Below are 20,673 nucleotides of genomic sequence, written 5' to 3'. Positions count from 1 at the left end.
ATTGTGTAGAAACGGATATTCTTTTTACATTCTTTTCTTGTTACCTTGTCTTTTCAGTGGTACTTACAAAAAAAAAAAATCATCTGGTTTTTGTAATGTGGGTATTTCCTAAGGTGGCCAAAACCAGAATGATGCCTAGTGTAAAGCTCCCAAGACATTGTGTGTGGGGTGCGTGTCTGTGTGGGCGCCTCTTCGCTCAGAGGCAGGAGCCCTGACTGACCGTCTAGGGCTGGACAGTCTGGTCTCATTGGCACTCCCGGGTCCTACGAGTGCTGGGTTTCCCTTCTGAGGGAACTTTCTGGAGCAGGTGTGTGTGTGCGTCCTACTGATACCTGTGCTAGCAGAGGAAGGGTTGAGTCGCCGAACCGAACTGCCCGTGGGCACCTCCGGATTCGAGACTGATCTCTGGAGATCTTAGGTCACCCTGTGCCTCCTGAGCAAGCCTGGACATCAGGTAAGCCGAGGTGCTCGAGTCGCATTTGGTAGAGCTAAGTAAGCACTCGAGTGCCCTGCTAGATCTCAGAGGGACACGCGGGATTCCCGATGTGGCCGGGGCGGCGGGAGCAGACCTTTTGGCAGCGGCACGCGCCCATTGGGAACCTGCTGAGCCGCTGCCTCTCTGCTAATGCCATCTTGCTCGAGGTGGTCACGTGCGGGCTACTGTGGCGCGCTTCGCCTGGGATGGACGGATCAGGGACTTTGGGTCCCGCCGAGCCGCTCTGCCCAGAAGCCAAGGTGAGGTCTTTCTCTCCAAAAACCCAAGCAGGGGCCAGGACGCGCTTCTACATCCCGAGAGCTCGGCTCCCGACCGTGCTCAGTTCACGGCGCCGTCGGGGATCAGAGGCCCACGGCGCGCCGCCCCGGCCTCGCGGGCGTCCTCGGCGACTTGCCGGCTGGGGACGCGACCAGAGCAATGGACCCAGGCCCGCGGACGCCTCCTCTCCTGTGCAGCTCCAGCCCCGCGACCCGGCGGCTGCGGCAGCGGGGAGGTCGGGCCGTGAGCGCCCCAAGCTCGAGGCCAGGGGAGCGGGTCGCCCGGAGGACCGCGGAGCTGGGGGGTGGGTGGGGGGCGCGGGCGCATGCGCCCTGCGTCTGTGCCATATTGGAATGAGTCGGAGCGCGGAGCGGCGCCGCCGCCTCCGCCGGAGCGCGGGTGCAGGGGGGCGGGGAGAGCTGCCGGCCGCCCCGCTCTGCCGGGCCCAGCAGGAAGGAGGGCGCGAGCAGGCGGGCGCGGGCGGCGCGAGCGGAAAAGGCGCCCCGCGCGGGCGAGCGCAAAGAAAAAAAAAAAAAAGGAAAGAAAGAAAACGAGCGAGCGAGCCAGAGGGGAGGGAGAGCGAGCGAGCGCGCGCGCGAAAACTCCGTCAGGTAAAAAAGCGGCGCGACCGGCAGGGCCTTCCCGCGCGGGCGGCGGCCTGAGGGGCGGTGCGGCTCTGTCCCGGAGAGGCCAAGCAACTTTGCCAGCGGGAACCGCCGGGACCCGGCGGGGGGCGGCCGCGCGGCTGGAGGCGCCAACGGGCGGCGGCGGCGCGTGGGGCGGGGGTACGGCGGGGGGTAACGCGGCGCCAGCGCGCGGCCTGGCGCGGTCCCGAGGTTCGGCGCGCCGGCCGCCGGGGCTACGGGGACGCGCCCGGGCACCTCGCGGCCGCGGCGGAGGCTGGTGGCCCGGGGCGAGGGGACCGGCGAGCGGCGCGCGTCAGCACACAGCTGGGCGCGGGAGGCCGAAGTGGCCCGGTGGCAGCAGCGGGCGCCCAAGTTGCGGGCTCCGGTTCCCCCCGCCCCCAGCTCCCCATCGAGCTCCCTCCCGCCGAGCCCCCGCGGACCCGCCCCCCCCCCCCCCGGGCTCGCTCCGGGCGGGGCGCGAACCCGCAGCCCGCGCGGCCGCTCAACTTCGCTGGGCCCAGGCAGCAGCCGTGCGGTGGCCAAGCGTCTTTGCCTCCGCCGCAACCGGTGGCTCCGGCCTCCCCGGCGCTGCGGATCGAGAGGCGCCGCCGCCCGATCCCCCACGCGGACCCGTGGTCAGCGTCCCGAGGCCACTCGGCAGGTCCGTGACCGTTTCGATTTCTGTTCCCGAGTCTTGTTTTGTTCGCCGTAAAGACGACTGGAGGGACGAGCCGAGCGTCCTGCGAAGCAAGGCCTGCTCTTTGCGGAGCAGAAAAGCCTTGTGAGACGAGAAATAAATTCCCGCGGAAAGGATGGACGTCGTGTTAAGTTTTTCCCAAGACGCCAGCTGTTCGCCTGGGGTCTCGCACTAAGCTGTCAAGCCCAGGTCACCCCTAGAGCTTGCTGTGCGCCCAGAGTGGGCTGGGACGCTTCTGTCTCCAGTAGGGCTTTTTTACTTGGTGGGAGCTCTTCCTCGTGGGTCACTCAAAGCCGTTAATGACCACAGTGGTGTCTGGTGAGTCCTGTATTCATCAAAAGGATTTGAAGGAACTAAGATGCATTTTGTCAATATCTGCGTATGTCCTCTCCCGAATCACGATTTTTAAGATGTCATGCTTAACTTTATTTCATCTGAAGCAAAATGCCTGAGCATGTAACTGTTGGCTTGTCAGCTGTCTTGATAGGATGGAAGATGAATGTGTTTTCATAAATCCATATTGGGGCCTGTTAACTCGTGGCAGATGTTGAGCGCTTCTAGGCCACAGGTAGATTCAGAGTTCAGATTTGTTTGCAACGTCACGAACATAGCGGCCAGTTGGAGCTAGAGGGGAAACGGTTGTGTTATTACATTGTTGACAAGCTACCTTATCTTGGGGTAGGTTTCTACCCAGTGGAGATTTGATTTTCCTTGTTTGCAAAATAGGATAAGTAGATCACCCTTCTTTTGGTTCTAAGATTTGGAGACTTCTTAAAATGGGATTTAAGCGTTTCGAACGCCCTTACGATATGTGTCTTTATAAAAGTAGATTGGAAAAGCCATCTTATTAGCTATAGCCAGGTTAATTTTGTGAATTTTATTTGGACATAGGCATTTAGAGATGGCCTTTCAATCTACTTAAGAAATAAATTAGCTTTTTGGGGCTGGATTGCTCAGCGGTTAAGACCACTCAGTGACTGTTCTTCCGGAGGACCCGAGTTCAATTCCCAGCACCCACGTGGCTCACAACTGTCTGTAGCTCCAGTTCTAGGGGACCCAACACTCTCACACAGACATACATGCAGGCAAAACACTAATGCACATAAATAAAAATTTTAAAGTGTTTTAAAAATAAGAAATTGCCTGTTAATAGTGAAGTCCTAAGAGGACAGTGCAGCTTTGTTTTGCTTACGTATATCCTGATGGCCACATACACATTAATAAATGGAAGATTTTCAGCCCTCACCCCCAAAGGGTTTCCTGGAATTAAGTAAACACCTGCCCCTTCCCCAAGACAACCACCATTCTTACTTCTATCCCAGCCAGTGAATTTTCCCTCATAGCAGGATCTCTTAGAATGTGAAAGGGGTGGTATTAATAACTGAAGAATAGCAGGTATGTGACCTTGGTGTTGTGGGCGGTTTAGTTATGATGCTGTGTTTTTGTAATGCTGTAGGTCTTTTCAGTATCTACAGTGTCTAAGTTTTCCGACCTTTGATCTTTGTGGTCTGAAGGACATTTTAGCTGAGTAGGATTTGGTGTGTTTGAATTGGGTTTCTGGGAGTTTTTATGTTCACAGTTGAAGTTACATTATTATATCACTGCCCATTTGGGGATACAGATATATCTGTAGAGAGTAGGTTTGAAGGAAGAACCGTGGATTTCCCCAACAAGTTAGAGTTTAAGGTGTCAATCAGTAGGTGAGTTAATTCCTTAAAACATAGAATTTGCAAAGAAAATTGAATGAAAATTGATTTTTTTAAAGTCCAGTGAATTAATAATATGGATATAAAGCTTTAACAACCTTCTAAATGACAGCAGTTAACTTGATTTATGCATGGAGGATGTACACCTGGTTTATCAAATCATTAAAAGTCCAACAGTAAAAGCAAGAAAAAACATAAATAAAAATATGTCGGTGCAGTTTTTTTTAGTTCCTTTGATTTAAGCCATTTTTTTATAACCCTATGCAAAAGGTTGAAATTTAGATAAGTGCTGCAATAATTTGCCTGTATCTCCCAAATATCTTTTATTATATCTTTGTGCCCTTTGTTTCTACTGCTACAGGAGGCAACTTAGGTTCTAAGTGAATGCTTATCTTGTTAGTGCCCTGCAAAGGCCTGCGTTGTGCCCTCCCCCCCAGTCTGTGTGATAGAAAGTGGGAGTGGTTTACTGCCCATGTTAGAGATATATGTTGACTACTCCACAAAGTTCAAAGGTGTGTGTGTGTGTGTGTGTGTGTGTATGTGTATGAGAGAGGGGGAGGGATGGAGAAAGGGAGAGAGAGAAATGGCTTCTCTCTAAATAATTCCCTGTCTAATCAGCTAGTTGATGGGCCAGCAACTGATTTGAATTTGGTCATTTAACTCAAAGTGTATAGCTCATGAACTAATAGAGTACCTGATGATTTAGCCATCATTAATGAACTCCTTGATTTTTATTTTTTTGAAATCTTGGCTTTTCTTTGTGAAAACTGAATCTTTGGGTTGCAATTGAAGGAATAGATAAGAAACAGAAAATACAAAAGGGTGTTTCTTCTCTTAAATGTTTGTTTCTTTGGGAACCATGGTTTTCCCCTTACGTGCTCACAAGTATACAGAGATTTTAAATAAACAGATGAAAAACAGTGCTTTGCCAACAGGGCATGGTGAGATAGGCCTACAGTCCCAGCATTTGGGAAGCAGAAGGGTTAAAACTTTAAAGTTATCCTCTGCTACTCAGTGAGTTTTAGGCCATTATGGACTACATAAAACCCTGTCTCAAAACACCAAACCGAACCGTGTACTAAATAAACCGAACAGCCACCGAAGTGCAAAAGTCTTTGCCTGCCCGCACATTTGTAGGGTGACCTTTGCTTTCATGGTGGTAACTAGACAAGCTCTGCCTTAGAAGTGTGGTGTAGTAGCAGATGTCATTTGACTTTAATAGCTGTAGAAAAGATGAATGAACCAAACTTCATTGACCTTTTATAATGGCCTTATGTTATATTCACATGAAGTGACAAGTACAGAATATTTTTTATAAAGGCATTTCTGAATGCTAAATATTGTTATGTTAAACATTTCCATTTTTGCCGGGCGGTGGTGGCGCACGCCTTTAATCCCAGCACTCGGGAGGCAGAGGCAGGCGGATCTCTGTGAGTTCGTGACCAGCCTGGTCTACAAGAGCTAGTTCCAGGACAGGCTCCAAAGCCACAGAGAAACCCTGTCTCGAAAAACCAAAAAAAAAAAAAAAAAAAAATTTCCATTTTAAAAATGTAAACAGACTTTATGGCATTATTTGACCCATAACATTTTATAACAATTTCAGTGAAATTTAGAAAGGTACATGGCAGAGTGTTTTCTCTTAGGGAGCTCCAATTTTTTCCAACTTGTGTGTTTTGTGTTTGCAGACAGTTTTTCTATGTGCGTAGTTGTTAGATTGGTAAAAGTGTCTGGGGATCGTGGTTTCCCAGGAGGCTTTGAGCCATTAGACTTCAGGGAGTGGCCTTTGTTAGGCTGCTGCCGTTCTTCAGGTGATGCTAGCCCCACTGGAAATGGTTAAAAATAGAAAGGATGTAGTTAGGTTGCTGGAAATCAATGTTTAAAGTTTTCAAAAGTGAGAGTAAGGATAGGAATAAAAACAAGTTATTAAAAGAAAACAAATGTAGATTTTACTGCAGAAGTTCTCTTCTACACGCCTTTAAGTCCCAGTGCTTGGGAGGCAGAGGCAGGTGGATCTCTGTGAGTTCAAAGCCAGCCTGGTCTACAGAGTGAATTTCAGGACAGCAACCAGGACTGTTACACAGAGAAACCCTGTCTTAAAAAAAAAAAAAGAAGAAGTGGACCAAGAGTGGTGGAATGGGCCTGCTCTATGTAAGTTCTGTGTGTGGTACTGAAGAGCGATAACCCCAGCACTCAGGGGGCAGAGGCAGGTGGATCTCTGAGTTTGAGACCAGCCTGGTCTACAGAGTGACCAGGACAGGCAGGGCTGTTTACACAGAGAAACCCTGTTTCAAGAAACAAACGAAAGGCTGGAGAGATGACTCAGTGGTTAAGAGCATTGGCTGCTCTTCCAGAGGACCTGGGTTCAATTCCCAACACCCACATGGCAGCTCACAACTGTCTGTAACTCAAGTTCCAGTGGATCTGACTCCAGTACAAAAATTTCACTGGTCAAACACCACTGTATATAAAAATTAAAAAGAAAACCAAAAAATGTTTCTTTTTATAAAGGTTTTCACTTATTTTTGTATGATTGTGGGCATGGCATGTTTGTTCACTTGTTCCATTTTGGGTTTTTGTTTTTAAATGTGTTTATCTGATTCTACATGAATGAGTGTTTGCTTCCATATAGGTATGTGTAGCACTGGCCTAGTGCCTGCGAGGACAGAAGAGGGGGTGTCAGAGTCTCTGAAACTGAAGTTACAGATGGTTTCAAGCCACTTTGTGAACCCCTGTCCTCTGTCAAGAAAAACAGAACAGCAAGTACTTTTACCTGCTGAGCCATAGTCTCTCCAGTCCGTTCTGCCTGTTTTCCGGGCCGGGAGGTCTCTTGCTTTTTCTGCTGCTGCACTGCATATTGGTCTCTTGTCTCTACTTCCCTCCCATTTCACTGCAGGAACGCCAGGATTGCAGATTACGCCCCCCCCCCCCCCCCAGGTTTCTCTGTAACATCACTAGCTGTCCTGAAACTATCTCTTACAGATTAGGCTGGCATCGAACTCACAGAGTTCACCTGCCTTTCTCTTCTGAGTGCTGGATTAAAGGTGTGCACCACCACCACCTGGCTTTTTAAAGAGTTTTTACAATAAAATTTGTTTCATTTTGTTTTTTCATGATAGGGTCAAGATAGGGTTTCTCTCTGTAACATTCCTGGATGTCCTGGAACTTGCTTTATAGACCAGCCTGGCCTTGAACTCATGGAGATAAACCTGCCTTTGCCTCCCAAGTCTGGGACTAAAGGCATGTGCCACCACTGTCTGGCTTCAAATACATTTTATTTTTATCATGTATTTTGCCTATGTATATGTCCATGCATAACATGTGTGCCTGGTACTCTTGGGGTCAGAACTAGAGTTATTGACAGTTGTGAGCTGCCATGTGGGTGCTAGGAATTGAAGCTAAGTCCTCTGGAAGAGCAGCCAGTGCTCTTAACATGAGTCATCTCTCCAGCTCATGAATCTGCCCCCCCCCCCCCACTAAGGCATCTCGTCAGCCCACTGCAGAAGCTTTAACAAGGGTCTTTAAAAACACGTTCTCTAAATCCCACTCATCCCAAACAAACCCAATCTTTCCCGGAAAGCAGATACTCTTTGAGTACTCTGTACTCCAAGTCATTTTAGTCATTAGCCTCTTTCTGTCCTAAGCAGAGCATTAGAAAAGGAACTGACACATGCAGTAAGTTGCCGTATGCCATGTCAGAAATGCGGCTCCCTGCACAGTGCACACCTTTTCTAGTAACGAAGTACTGAGGAGATGTGGATAATTTTTCTTCTAGTCTGTTTTTATTCAAAGGGATGCTAATAAAACCATATTCAGACTCAGTGGTGGCATTTAGTCTCAGACTTGGGAGGCAAAGGCCATGTAATCCTAGTACAGGGTTGCTGAGGCAAGAGGATTGTGAATTCAAAACCAACCATAGGCTATGTAGTGTGATACTGTCCTAGCAAACAATCAGCTATCCACTCGGGGTAAGAAATGAGGCCCTATCCATGGGTATTTAGACCTTAAACCAAGTTTATTTCCATTTTAGCATAAAGTATCTGCATATGAAAGCAGTATATTTCTATGTTAGGAGGCTCACAACAGATGTTGGTAGTTTTGCTAAAATTCTTGCTTTTCCATTGGCAAGAACCTCTGGCAGACTCCTAGATGAGAGGCTCCTTTCCCTTTTTATTTCCAAAATTTCCCTGTGTTTTTATCCTGTCACAGTGAGATCTAACAGTTGTATTTATAGCCATAAAAATGCAATGGAACATGCTATTGTTAAAGAAAATTTACTAAATTGTATGTGAAGATTATAGTTATGTTTTAAGAGATATAAAATAAAAAATATGTAAACGGAAGGTCAAGATATTATAGAAGAGGGGCTGGAGAGATGGCTCAGCGGTTAAGAGCATTGCCTGCTCTCTTCCAAAGGTCCTGAGTTCAATTCCCAGCAACCACATGGTGACTCACAACCATCTGTAATGAGGTCTGGTGCCCTCTCTGGCCTGCAGGCATATACAAAGACAGAACATTGTATACATAATTAATAAATAAATAAATATTTTTTAAAAAAAGATAGAATGAATGAAGATATTTAGTAATTATAATTCAACCAAAATAAATCCAGTGTCAGAGACTGGGTGTGGTGGCACATGCCTTTTCCCCAACATTCAGGCAGCAGAGGCAGGTGGATCTCTGTGAGTTGAAGGCCAGCCTGGCCTACAGTGTTTCTTTTTTTTTTTTTTTTTTTTTCGAGACAGGGTTTCTCTGTGGCTTTGGAGCCTGTCCTGGAACTAGCTCTGTAGACCAGGCTGGTCTCGAACTCACAGAGATCCGCCTGCCTCTGCCTCCCGAGTGCTGGCCTACAGTGTTTCTGAACAGCCAGTGCTACATAATAGAGAGACTTTGTAAAAAAACAAAAACGACTCACAAAGTAAGCACAAGTTCAGTATAATATCAAATTAACCTGAATAAAGGCAAAATTCATTAAAAAAAAAAACTACCACACCCCCAAAAAAATCTCAAACGTCATTAAGCTCTCTCTGTCTTTAGGTAATCTTTCAGGACTTTTTTGTTTGTTTTTTGTTTGTTTTTCAAGACAGGGTTTCTCTGTGTAGGCTTGGCTGTCCAGGAACTTGATCTGTAAACCAGACTAGCCTCAAACTCACAGATATCCACTTGCCTCTGCCTGCTAGTGCTGGGATCAAAGGGTTGCCCCACTGCCTCCCAGCAGGACTTTTTTAAAAGCAGAAATTCAGTCTGTTTTCTGTTGGAGATACTTAATTTTAATTATGTATGTCATGTGTGGTATAGATGTGTATGTGTGATGTGTACATGAATTACAGTACCCGAGGAGGCCAAAGTGTTGGGTTCCCTGAAACTGGAGTTACAAGTGAATGTTAGCCACCTCACATAAGTGCTAGGACCTGTACTCATTCTTAACCAGTGAGCCATCTTTCCAGCTCCTCGTCCATATTCTGTGAGATGATGTGAACTTCGTAGATAACTTTAATGAACTAGAGACTGTGCCGCATTTCTGATGTACAGTACGTTGTGGATTAGTTCCTTTTTAATGCTTTGTTTAGTATAGGAAGAAGTTAATTGCTGAACTAATTTTGGGTAGATAGAGTAGTTAAAGAGTACTTGCTTTGTGGGGAGATTTGGTTTTGGGATGAGGTAATATTTAGAGAGCATCTTTTTAAAGATTTGTTTTTATAATCTTAAATTATACATGTGTGTGCATGTGAAAATATGCACATGGATGAGGCTGATGCCCTCAGAATCCAGAGGCTTTGGACCCTCTTGGAGCTGGAATTACAGGCAGTTGTGAGCTGCCCCAGTGTAGGTGCTGGGAACTGAAAGATAAACATGGTTTGTTAGTAGTTGTATTAGTATTTTCAAAAGGAACAGAACTGATAAGCATAAAAAAGCACACACACACACACACACACACACACACGAATAAATGAGAGATTTATTAGAGTTGCTTACAAGCTATGATCTGGGTAGTCTCCCCCAACTGATAGGCCTGATAGGCCAAGAGTCTGGTAGTTTTTCAGTCCTCAAGACTGGCTATCTCAGCAGATCCAATCTGGTGCTGGAGTCCCAGAGGATTCCTATAGAGTTGGTGGTTTTCAGTTTGTGTTGGAATCTCAAAGAAGTAGGTTCTGATGTCATCGAAAGAATACCCCAGCAGGAGGATAGATGAACTTGCCAGTGAGCATGAGCAGGCCAAAAGCAAAAGCTTCCTTTTTTTTCCCCCAAGACAGGTTTTTCTGTAACTCACTCTGTAGACCAGGCTGACCTCGCAGCCAGCACCTTCTGGCGCAAACGCTTTCTTATTTATTGTAGGTCCTTTTATGTGGGCTGCCGCCAGAAGTTGTGGCCCAGATGTAGGGTAGGTCTTCCTACCTGAATGTTCCAGTTAAAAAATCTCTCACAGGCATGCCCAGCTGCTTGGGTTTTAGTTGATTCTAGTTGTAGTAGAGTTGGCAGCCAAGTTAGTCATTCTGGCAGTTAGGTGTTACACGCATGGAATGACAGTATAAGGTGAATGAAATAAGATATTTAGCATTTATTTAAATAGCTCAAAAAGTTTTCTTCCTGATGTACAATTGTTTTTTTTTTTTTTTTTTTTTTTTTGGTTTTTGGTTTTTCGAGACAGGGTTTCTCTGTGGTTTTGGAGCCTGTCCTGGAACTAGCTCTTGTGGATCAGGCTGGTCTCGAACTCACAGAGATCCGCCTGCCTCTGCCTCCCGAGTGCTGGGATTAAAGGCGTGCACCACCTCCGCCCGGCTTTGTACAATTGTTTTTATTTTACTTTTTGATGTTTAAAGTTTAAAGCTACTTAAGCAACAAATATTTTGCTTGAGGTCAAAATTAATGTTTTTATATCTTGAGTGGTTAGAACATTTTTTTAGATTTATTTATTTTATGTGTGTGAATGTTTTGCCTGCATGTGTATATGCATCACATGCCTGCCTGGTGCTGGAGAAATTCAGAAGAGGGTTTCTGAGCTTCTGGAGCTGGAATTATGGGTGGTTGTAAGCCACCTGTGGGTGCTAGGAATCGAGCTCTGGTCTTCTGTAAGAGCAACAAGTGATTCATCTTAACTGCTGACTCTCTCAGCTCCCTCCTCACACCCCAGGGGTTTTTGAAATGTATCTGTAGTGGCCTCAGTGGTAAAGCTGTCTATGAGTTGCTGTTTGGTTTTAATACCCTTTCGCATTAGCTTAGTACTTATATTTAGTGCTCCTCTACTCTTGGTTTCTGCCAGTGTTCTTAATGATTATTTCTGGGGAGTGCTTACTTAGTAGCTCGTCAATAAAGTGCTTGTCTTGCAAGAATAAGGACCCGAGTTTGGTTCCTAGAACCCATATTAAAAAGCTAGATGTATGGGTCAGTCAGCACTGGGGCTGCTAAGACAGGTAGATCCCTGGAGGTGACTGGCTAGTCAGCCTGGCTTACTTGGAGATCCAGGCCAGCGAGTAACCCTGTCTTAACAAACAAGGTGGGCAGCATCTGAGAAACAACAGTTCCTGTTGCCTGCATACATAGTCATACTCACTTATCACTCCACAAAACTCGAACACACATCATGTACACACAATCTCTCTTGTTAAAAATAATGTATAGCAGTTTACAGACATAATTTCAAGAAAGCATTTTGATTGGTTTTACTCATGTCTTTGTGAAACAGCCTTGGGATAATTAGATGGTAACCACACAGGTTCACTTAACATATCCTGTCTAGAGCATGAAAAGAATTAAGAGATACATTAGCAATCTTATCATTTTATGTGGATGCTCTGTGCCTGAGTATATGTAAATGCACCATGTACATGTAAGAACCCTGAGAGGTCAGAAGGCTTTGGATCCACCAGATCTATAGTTAAAGGCAGGTCTGAGCTGCCTTGTGGATGCTGGGAACCAAGCTTAGCTCCTTTGCAGGAGCAGCAAGTGCTTGTAATTGCTGAGCCATCTTTCCAGTCCCAAGTGCATTTTTATTAATATTTAAATTAAAAAATTAGAGATAAAGTATGACCGGAATTTTATAATTTTAACCATTCTACCTTAAATATGTTCATAATTTTAATGCAGCTCTCGCCTTCATCCATCTCTTCATCTCTTAAAAGTGAACTAGAAGTGAATGATTGGGCAGGAAGGGAGGGGAGCGAAGAAAAATGTATAGCTCAATAAAAACAATTAAAAATAAAAGTGAAAAGATAATTAATCAATAGTGACTCCATTTTCCTCTCCTCTCAGCTGTGGTACCACCACTGTAATGTCTACCTTTGATTTTGACTACCCTGGGTATCTCTTATAAGCAGGATCATACAGTATTTGTCCTTTTGTGATTACTGTATTTTGACTACCCTGGGTATCTCTTATAAGCAGGATCATAAAGTATTTGTCCTTTTGTGATTACTGTATTTCATTTATAGTATTCTCAAGGTTTATCCATGGTAATGTATCAGAATTTTCTTTTGAGAAAGTGAAATTTTAAAAACACTTATGGCAGGAATGTAAATAGAGGTCTCAGATTCCTGTGCACCAGGACTTGTTTTTACCTCCCTTGGGAAACTGGAGATGCCTAGCAGAGCAGTGAGAACCAACTGCTTTTTCTTTAGAAGCAGTTGAGACATATTTAGTTGTGACATCAAGGTAGTAGATGGAATTTGCTAAAGAAGCAAAGGTCCAGAAGCTAGGGATCTCATTGAATTGAGACAGATGGCTCATAGGGTGTCATATTATAGTCGCCTATGTTCCCAATGTTGGCCTAAGTTAAAGCATGCTGTCCAGAACTATAACCCATAGTAAGTTAAAGTTGTACATGAGCCTCAGCTACTTGAAAGGCATGGTTAGTGATTTACCCTAGCTATCAGGCTAAGTGTCATCACCTTTTACTCATTTCCGAATTAATTGAAAACTAGTAAGTATTTGGTAACTTTATTGGCTTACATAAATAAATATATATATATATATATACATACATATGCTATACACAGTGCTTTTCTTAGTTGTTTAATATTTAATTCTGTATTTGTAAAGTCCAAATATCTAATCATGGATGGAGAGTAAGTAGATTTTACAGAATTAAGGATTTTAGGAGTTGAGTAATTACATGTTTTCAGAGGACTAAAGAGTTGTAAATGTTTTCTTTTGTTATTATTAAATTTTATTTAGTGTGTGTGTGTGTGTGAGAGAGAGAGAGAGAGAGAGAGAGAGAGAGAGAGAGAGAGAGATAGGGGCATGTGACATGCCTTTGTACATGTAGGCATGCAGACAAATAAAAATAAAACTTAAAAAAAAAAACAAAAGACTTCCAGGGGTCTGGAGAGGTGGCTCAGCCATTAAAGAGCTTTTTGCAAAGGACCTGAGTTTGGTTCTTAGAATCCATCTCAGGTGACTTAGAGCTATCAGTAACTGCAGTCCCAGTGAATCTGATACCCTCTTTTGGCCTCCATGGGTGCCTGCATGGATGTGGTACATGCGAATTCATATAGGCACACATACACAGATACATAAATAAAAATAAATAAATCTTAACGTTGCATCAAATGCTTCAAAGGTAGCCAAGGTTTCTTCATTTAGCGCTACCCTGTTTTTGGTCAGGGTACTAGTGTGTGTGAGGCTGGGCTTGAATTTGTCATCCTCCTACCTCAGCCTCCTGAGCACTGACATTGTCAGTTTACACCACCATACTAGGTCCTTTTTTTCCCTCATTAAAGGCACATTGCTACCAACAAGATAAACCCAAGTTAGCTTCATTTTGTTTATTTACTGTTATTGCAGGTTTATTCAACATGTAATAAAACTAAAGTATTAAGTATTTGTAGTGATAAATATTGTCTTATTCTGTTGTCTTCAAGTGGTGCTGCAGCTGTGCATCATACTGTGGTGAGTAGAGCTTTATAAATTGGAATTTTTCCTTTTTTTGTTTTTCAAGACAAGGTTTCTCTGTAGCTTTGGGACCTATCTTGGAACTAGCTCTTGTAGATCAGGCTGTATCAGAGACAGAGGTAAGAGGATTTCTCATAGTTCAAGGCCAACTTGACACATAGTAAGTTCCCAGCTGCCAGGCTACATAATGAGGCATTTAAAAGAGTTGGAAATAATTTTAATACTTTAGTCAAAGGTAGAAGGCATTTTGAATATTTTAGACTCTTTTGTGTTCTAGAATTTTGTTAAAGTCTTTTCTTCCCCCATGGGTGGAATATTTGTTTAACGTGTAAAGATGTGTTACATTTGTTTAATTATGTAAAGATGTGTTGCTATTTTACCTTGCCTGTCCAAGGCACCTGATTTGTCTAATAAAAACCAAAAAAAAAAAAAAAAAAGCTGAATGGCCAATAGCAAGGGAGTAGGTGTAGCCGGGACTTATGGGCAGGGAGAATAAGTAGGAGGAGGAATTTAGGCTTGGAAGAAAGGAAGAAAGAAAAGGAGATGATGGAAATGCAGGGGCCAGCCAGACATGGAAGAAACAGGAAAGTAGGACATACAGAATGAAAGAAAGGTAAAAAAAAAACAAAAAACCCTGAGGCAAAACGTAGAAGAATAGAAACAAGTTAAAATACGTTAAAAGAGCTAGTGGGAGAAGCCTAAGGTAAGGCTTGGAATTCATAATAATAAGTCTCCATGTGTTTATTTGGGAACTGCTTGGCAGCCCAAAGAAAATGCCAACCATGGAAAACAATAGCTATTAAAGGTGTTTTTTTGTTTTTATTTGTTTTTTTTAAAATTGTGCATATATGTAATGTGCATATGTGGGGAGGGTGAAGACACACGTGTGTGGAAGTCAGAACAGAGCTTTGTGGAATCCCTTCTCTCCCTTCACTTTACATGGATTCTAAGAACCCAGCTCAGATGGTCAGACTCTCCTGCAAGTGCTTTACCTTCTGAGTCATCGCTGTTTACTACCTGGAACTCGCACTCCCCTATCTCCATTATAGGCCATGTCCAGCTTATACCATGCTCCACGCTTGGGATGGTGATGTGGGAGTGTCATCTATCTATCTGTTGCTTTCATTGGTTAATTAATAAAGAAACTGTTTGGCCTTTGGTGGGTGGAGTAGACAGAACAGAATTCTGGGAGAAAGAAATCCGAGTCAGGCAGACGCCATAGCTTTCTTCTCCAAGATGAATGCAGGTTAAGATCTTCTGGTAAGCCACCACCTCATGGTGCTACACACATTATTAGAGATGGGTTAATCAAGATGTGAGAATTAGCCAGTAAGAGGCTAGAGCTAATGGGCCAAGCAGTGTTTAAAAGAATACAGTTTCCGTGTAATTATTTCGGGGCATAAGCTAGCCAGGCGGCCAGGAGCCGGGGTGGCAGGAACGCAGCCCACCACTCCTTCCTACTACAGGATGGAACTAGGGCTTCATGTATGTTAGACAAGTAGTCTACAAACTGAGCCATGTCTCTAGTTGGATTTCTTTCTTCATGGTTGTATAATAATCCATTGTGTGTATACATATATATGTACACATATCACATTTTCTTCATAGGTATGTTGATGAACATCTAATTTGATTTCATAATTTGACTATTGTGAATTGGGCTGTGATCTCTGTAGCATACTGACTTTGATTCTCTTGGGTATAGACCTAGAAGTGGTGGAATGGTATTGCTAGATCAGATGGTTTTTTTGGTTTTAGGTTTTTGAAAAACATCCAAACTAATTTCATATTGGCTGCACTAATTTACATTCCCATCAACAGTGTTGTCACATTAATTTGACAGAATTATACAAACATCTGTTCACTCCAGATAGAGTACCAGTGACAGACCAAAGAAGTGATTCTACCCATATCTAGGTTTGTGGACCAGTTAAACCATTGTGATTGCTTACTGGAACATAGGTGATGGATTGTGTGCATGAACATGAGCAACTTTCAGAGTGGCTATACCAGAGAAGAAAAGTGTTTCTTTTTTCTAAAAAGCCAGGAGAAAATTTATTTTATTTATGTTTTGCTAAGCTTTATTTTATGTGCATTGGTGTGAAGGTGTTACAGACAGTTGTGAACTGCCATGTGGGTGCAGGGAATTGAACCTGAGTCCTTTGGAAGAGTAGCCAGTGCTCTTAACTACTAAAATATCTTTCCAACCTTGAAAAGTGTTTCTTCCCCAGCAACTGTTGTATTAACTGCTTCTGTAACCTCAGGGAGGGGTGATGTCTTAAGTACCTGCCTTGTGAGTACCCCATCTACTTGAGGACTGTAATGGACCTAATGAAGTCTTGTGTAGGTGATTATAGTTCAAGACTGTAAGGGGTCATATCATGCCTGGGGGAATGTATAAGTGGGTGCAGGGATTAGTGGGGGACCCTTGCTAACATTTGTTGATAGCTTGGTGATAGTCATTCTGCGACGAGATAGGATCTCAGTGGACTTTTTTTTCTTTTTTTTTTCTCTCTCCCTGCTTCTCTTTCCCTTCCTTCTTTTTGTTGAGACTGTTTTATGTAGCCCAAGTTGACCTTGGAGTGTATAGCAAGGCTGGCCTTCCTGGTGCTTTCATCTCCTAAGTGCTGAATGACAAGTGTGTCCCAGCACCACATCCAGCTTCAGTGTAGTTCTGATATGTGTTTCCTTGATGACAAAGAAGCTTTAACATTTCCCCCATGTTTATGGGTTATTTGTACCTCTTATTTTGAAGTGTTCAATTCATTTGCCCATTTATTGATTAGATTATTTTTTGGTTTAATTTTGAATTCTTTATATATTCTGAGTCGTTAAAGAGCACAAACTTCTCTTCCAGAGGACCCCACTTTAGTTCCCAGCATCCATGTTGACAGCTTACACCTGCAACTCTGTTCTCGGGAGATTGGATACCTCTGGCCTTGGGGACATTTGCGTTTGTGTACATAAACATGTACACACATAATTACAATAGATCTTTAATTCCCCATAGAATGAATAGTTAGAAAAGATTTTCTCACATTCTGAGGGTTATCAGTTTTGTTTTGTGTGCAGAAGCTTTCAAATTTGATACAGTCCCATTAATTTTGCTGTTGTGTCCAGGGCCAATGGAGCCCTAGTTAGAAGGTCCTTGCCTATGTTTGCATTTTGAAGTCTTTTCCAACCTTTTTCTCCAGCAGTGTAGAGCTGCAGGTGCTGCATTAAGAGTTCTGATCCACTTTGGGCTGATTTGCTGAGCGGGATCTAGTTTAGATCTCCTTTATGTGCAAATCCTCTTTCCTCAGAGGCTCCACCCCCCCACATGTTTTTGGCACCTCTCTTAAATCAGGTGACCATAGTTGTGTGGGTTTATTTCTGGGTCATCTGTTTTATTCCGTTTCTCTGTGTGTCTGTGTTTGTGTCAGTACCATGTTATTTTTGCTATAATGGCTCTGGAGGATATTTTGAAGTGTGATGCTTCTAGCGTTGCTGTTTTTGTTCAGGATCACTTTGGTTTTTCTGAGACTTTGAGGCTTCCATATGATTTTAAGATTTTTCTTTCAAGTTTTGTGAAGAGTGAATGCCATTGGACTGTGGATGTTGATTACATTGACTCTGTAGATGGCTTTTGGTGGTGTGACTGTTTTAGCAATTCTCCTGATCTAGGAACATGAGAGGCTCTTCCATCTTTTAATAAATTCAGTTTTCTTCTTTTAATTAATTAATTTTTTACATACCAATCCCAGTTCTCCTGCTCCCTCCTTTAACCTACCCTACCTTAGTCCGCTCCTCAGAGAGGTTAAGGCCTCCTCTGGGAAGTCAGCTTCGTCTGTCTCATCTTGTTGAGGCAGAACTGAGGCCCTCCCACCCCTACCCCGTCCCTAGGCTGAGCAAGGTGTCTCTCCATAGAGAATGGTCTCCACAAAGTCAGTTCATGCATTAGAGTTAGATCCTGGTCCCACTGCCAGTGTCCCCATCTACTGCCCAAGCCACACCATTGTCTCCTGTATTGAGAGGGCCTAGTTCAATGCTATACAGGTTCTCCAGTTGTCAGTCAGGAGTTAGTGATCTCCCAGTAGTTCAGGTCGGCGGATTCTGTGCATTTCTCCACTGTGGTCTTGATCCCTTTGTTCATTCTATGGCTCCTTCCTCTCTTTGACTTGGAGCTTGGCCCAGTGGTTAGTTATGGATCTCCGGATCTGTTTCCATCTGTTTCTGGAAGAGGATTCTAACTTCTCTGAGGTTGTGGACTATAGACTGGTTATCCTTTGCTTTGTGCCTGAGATCCACTTAGGAGTGAGTAGATACTGTGCTTACCTTTCTGGGTCTGGGTTCCCTCACTCAGGATGTTTTTTTTTTCTTCTCCCCGCTGAGTAGTATCCATTGTGTAAATATACCACATTTTCTTTATCCATTCTTCGGTTGAGGGGCATCTAGGTTGTTTCCAGGTTCTGATTATTACAAATAATGCTGCTATGAATATAGTTGAGAACATGTCCTTGTGGTATAACTGAGCATCCTTTGGGTATATGCCCAAGAGTGGTATTGCTGGGTCTTGAGGTAGGTTGATTCCACATTTCCTGAGAAATTGCCATACTGATTTCCAAAGTAGATTGATGGAGGAAGGTCATTGGTTAAATAAAAAGAAACTGCTTGACCCTCATTGGTTAGAAGATAGGTGGGGGCTTTGCAGACGCCGCTGTCCCCTCTCACCGCTTGCTGCAGCCATGGTCAACCCCACCATGTTCTTCGACATCGCAGCCGATGGCGAGCCCTTGGGCCGCGTCTCCTTCGAGCTGTTTGCAGACAAAGTTCCAAAGACAGCAGAAAACTTTCGTGCTCTGAGTACTGGAGAGAAAGGATTTGGATATAAGGGTTCTTCCTTTCACAGGATTATTCCAGGATTCATGTGCCAGGGTGGTGACTTCACACGCCATAATGGCACTGGCGGCAGATCCATCTACGGAGAAAAATTTGAGGATGAGAACTTCATCCTGAAGCATACAGGTCCTGGCATCTTGTCCATGGCAAATGCTGGACCAAACTCAAACGGTTCCCAGTTTTTTATCTGCACCACCAAGACTGAGTGGCTGGATGGCAAATATGTGGTCTTTGGGAAGGTGAGAGAAGGCATGAACATTGTGGAAGCCATGGAGCGTTTTGGGTCCAGGAATGGCAAGACCAGCAAGAAGATCACCATTTCCGACTGTGGACAACTCTAATTCTTTTGACTTGGGGGCTTCTTACCCACCAGACCATTCCTTCTGTAGCTCAGGAAAGCACCCCAGCCCCATCTGCTCGCAGTACCCTGTAATCTCTGCTCTCACTGAAGTTCTTTGGGTTCCATATTTTCCTTATTCCCCTTCAAGTCTAGCTGGATTGCAGAGTTAAGTTTATGATTATGAATAAAAACTAAGAACTGAAAAAAAAAGAAGATAGGTGGGAGGAGTAAACAGAACAGAACGCTGGGAGGAAGAGGAAGTGAGCTCAGACTCCACAGCTCTCCTCTCGGGAGCAGAGAGACGCCATGTTCCCAGCTCCCAGGCAGAGGCATGCAATGACGCTCCCACCCAGGATGGACATAGGCTAGAATCTTCCCTGTAAGCGCACCTAGGGGCGCTACACAGATGATTAGAAATGGGCTAAATTAATATGTGAGAATTAGCCTAGAAGAGGCTAGATAGAAATGGGCCAAGCAGTGATTAAATGAATACAGTTTGTGTGTTGTTATTTCGGGCATGAGCTAGCCAGGCAGCCGGGGTGCTGGGGACGCAGCCCCGCCGCTCCTATTACTGCAGTGGATATACAATTGCACTCTCACCAGCAATGGAGGAGTGCTCCCCTTATTCTACATCATAAGCTGTTATCAGTGCTTTTGTTCTTAGCCATTCTGATCAGTGTAAGATGGTATCAGAGTTGTTTTGATTTGCATTTCCCTGATGTCTAAGGAGGTTGAACATTTTCTTTAGTGCTTTCAGCCATTTGAGATTCTTTTATTGAGAATTCTCTGTTTAGATCTGTACCCCTCTTTTTTTTTTCCCTTTGGTTTTTTGAGACAGGATTTCTCTGTGGGGCAGTCCTGAGTGTCCTGGAACTCACTCTGTAGACAGGTTGGCCTTGAACTCACAGAGATTCACCTGCCTCTGCCTCCCAAGTGCTGGGATTAAAGGTATGCATCACTACCACTTGGCCAGTACCCCATTTTTAAATTAGATTATTTGGTAGTTTGATGTATAGTTTCTTGAGTTCTTTGTATATTTTGAAGATCGGACCCCTGTCAGATGTGGGGTTAGTGAAGATCTTTTCCTATTCTGTAGGCAGCATTTTTGTCTTGTTGACCATGTCCTTTGCTTTACAGAAGCTTTTCAGTTTCAGGAGGTCCCATTTATTCATTGTTTCTCTCAGTGTCTGTGCTGCTTGGGTTCTATTTAGGAAGTGGTTCCTTGTGCCAATGCGTTCAAGTGTACTTCCCACTTTCTCTTCTATAAGGTTTAGTGTGGCTGGCTTTATTTTGAGATTTTTGATCTATTTGGACTTGAGTTTTGTGCATGGCGATAGATATGGGTCTATTTTCATTCTTCTACATGTTGATATCCAATTATGCCAGCACCACTTGTTAAATATGCTTTCTTTTTTCCATTTGATATTTTTTGCTTCTTTATCAAAGATCAGGTGTTCAAAGATGTGTGGATTGATATCCGGGTCTTCTATTCGGTTCCATTGGTCCTCCTGTCTGTTTTAATGCCAATACCAGGCTGTTATCAGTGTTGTAGCTCTGTAGTAGAGTTTGAAGTCAGGGATTGTGATGCCTCCAGAATTCTTTTATTACACAGGATTGTTTTGGCTATCCTGGGTTGTTGCAGGAGGTCCTCCCACTCCTCCAACCTATAGCTGCTGAGATACCAGCCCATTGGGGCGTGGTCTCTCTCCCTTTAAAAAAGCGGCCACTTCCCTCTCCTCTCTCTCTTCACTTCCTGCTCCGCAGGCAACTAGACTCCCTTCCTGGTT

At 44.1% G+C, this 20,673-nt stretch overlaps 2 protein-coding genes across 6 annotated transcripts in view; both read left to right on the top strand.

Moving 5' to 3' along the window:
- The first annotated feature begins 684 nt into the window (after nucleotides 1-684).
- The window catches only part of Sfmbt1 (Scm like with four mbt domains 1), a 100,451-nt gene continuing 80,462 nt past the window's right edge, over nucleotides 685-20,673 (top strand). For 2 of the 5 annotated variants that reach the window (XM_041662532.1, XM_041662528.1), the window contains exon 1: nucleotides 1,157-1,365. The gene's annotated coding sequence lies outside the window, so the exon portion shown is untranslated. Of the gene's footprint in view, nucleotides 736-1,156; nucleotides 1,366-2,007; nucleotides 2,396-20,673 lie in introns of those variants that run through there. The other 3 variants (XM_041662531.1, XM_041662530.1, XM_041662529.1) reach the window with 2 other exon arrangements.
- LOC121455031 (peptidyl-prolyl cis-trans isomerase A-like) lies at nucleotides 18,387-18,887 on the top strand. The gene has a single exon (XM_041662533.1). The coding sequence runs from the start codon at nucleotides 18,393-18,395 to the stop codon at nucleotides 18,885-18,887; it is 495 nt and encodes a 164-aa protein (XP_041518467.1). The 5' UTR covers nucleotides 18,387-18,392.

This window comes from Microtus oregoni, unplaced genomic scaffold, assembly GCF_018167655.1.
Source record: "Microtus oregoni isolate MIOR12 unplaced genomic scaffold, Mior012 000013F_ref0000133, whole genome shotgun sequence".
In the NCBI taxonomy this organism is placed as follows: domain Eukaryota; kingdom Metazoa; phylum Chordata; class Mammalia; order Rodentia; family Cricetidae; genus Microtus; species Microtus oregoni.
This window is presented reverse-complemented; position numbering and strand designations above follow the sequence as displayed.

What these genes read in the sequence shown, in the direction of transcription:
- LOC121455031 (XM_041662533.1), top strand. Translation starts at nt 18,393, where the DNA reads ATGGTCAACCCCACCATGTTCTTCGACATCGCAGCCGATGGCGAGCCC.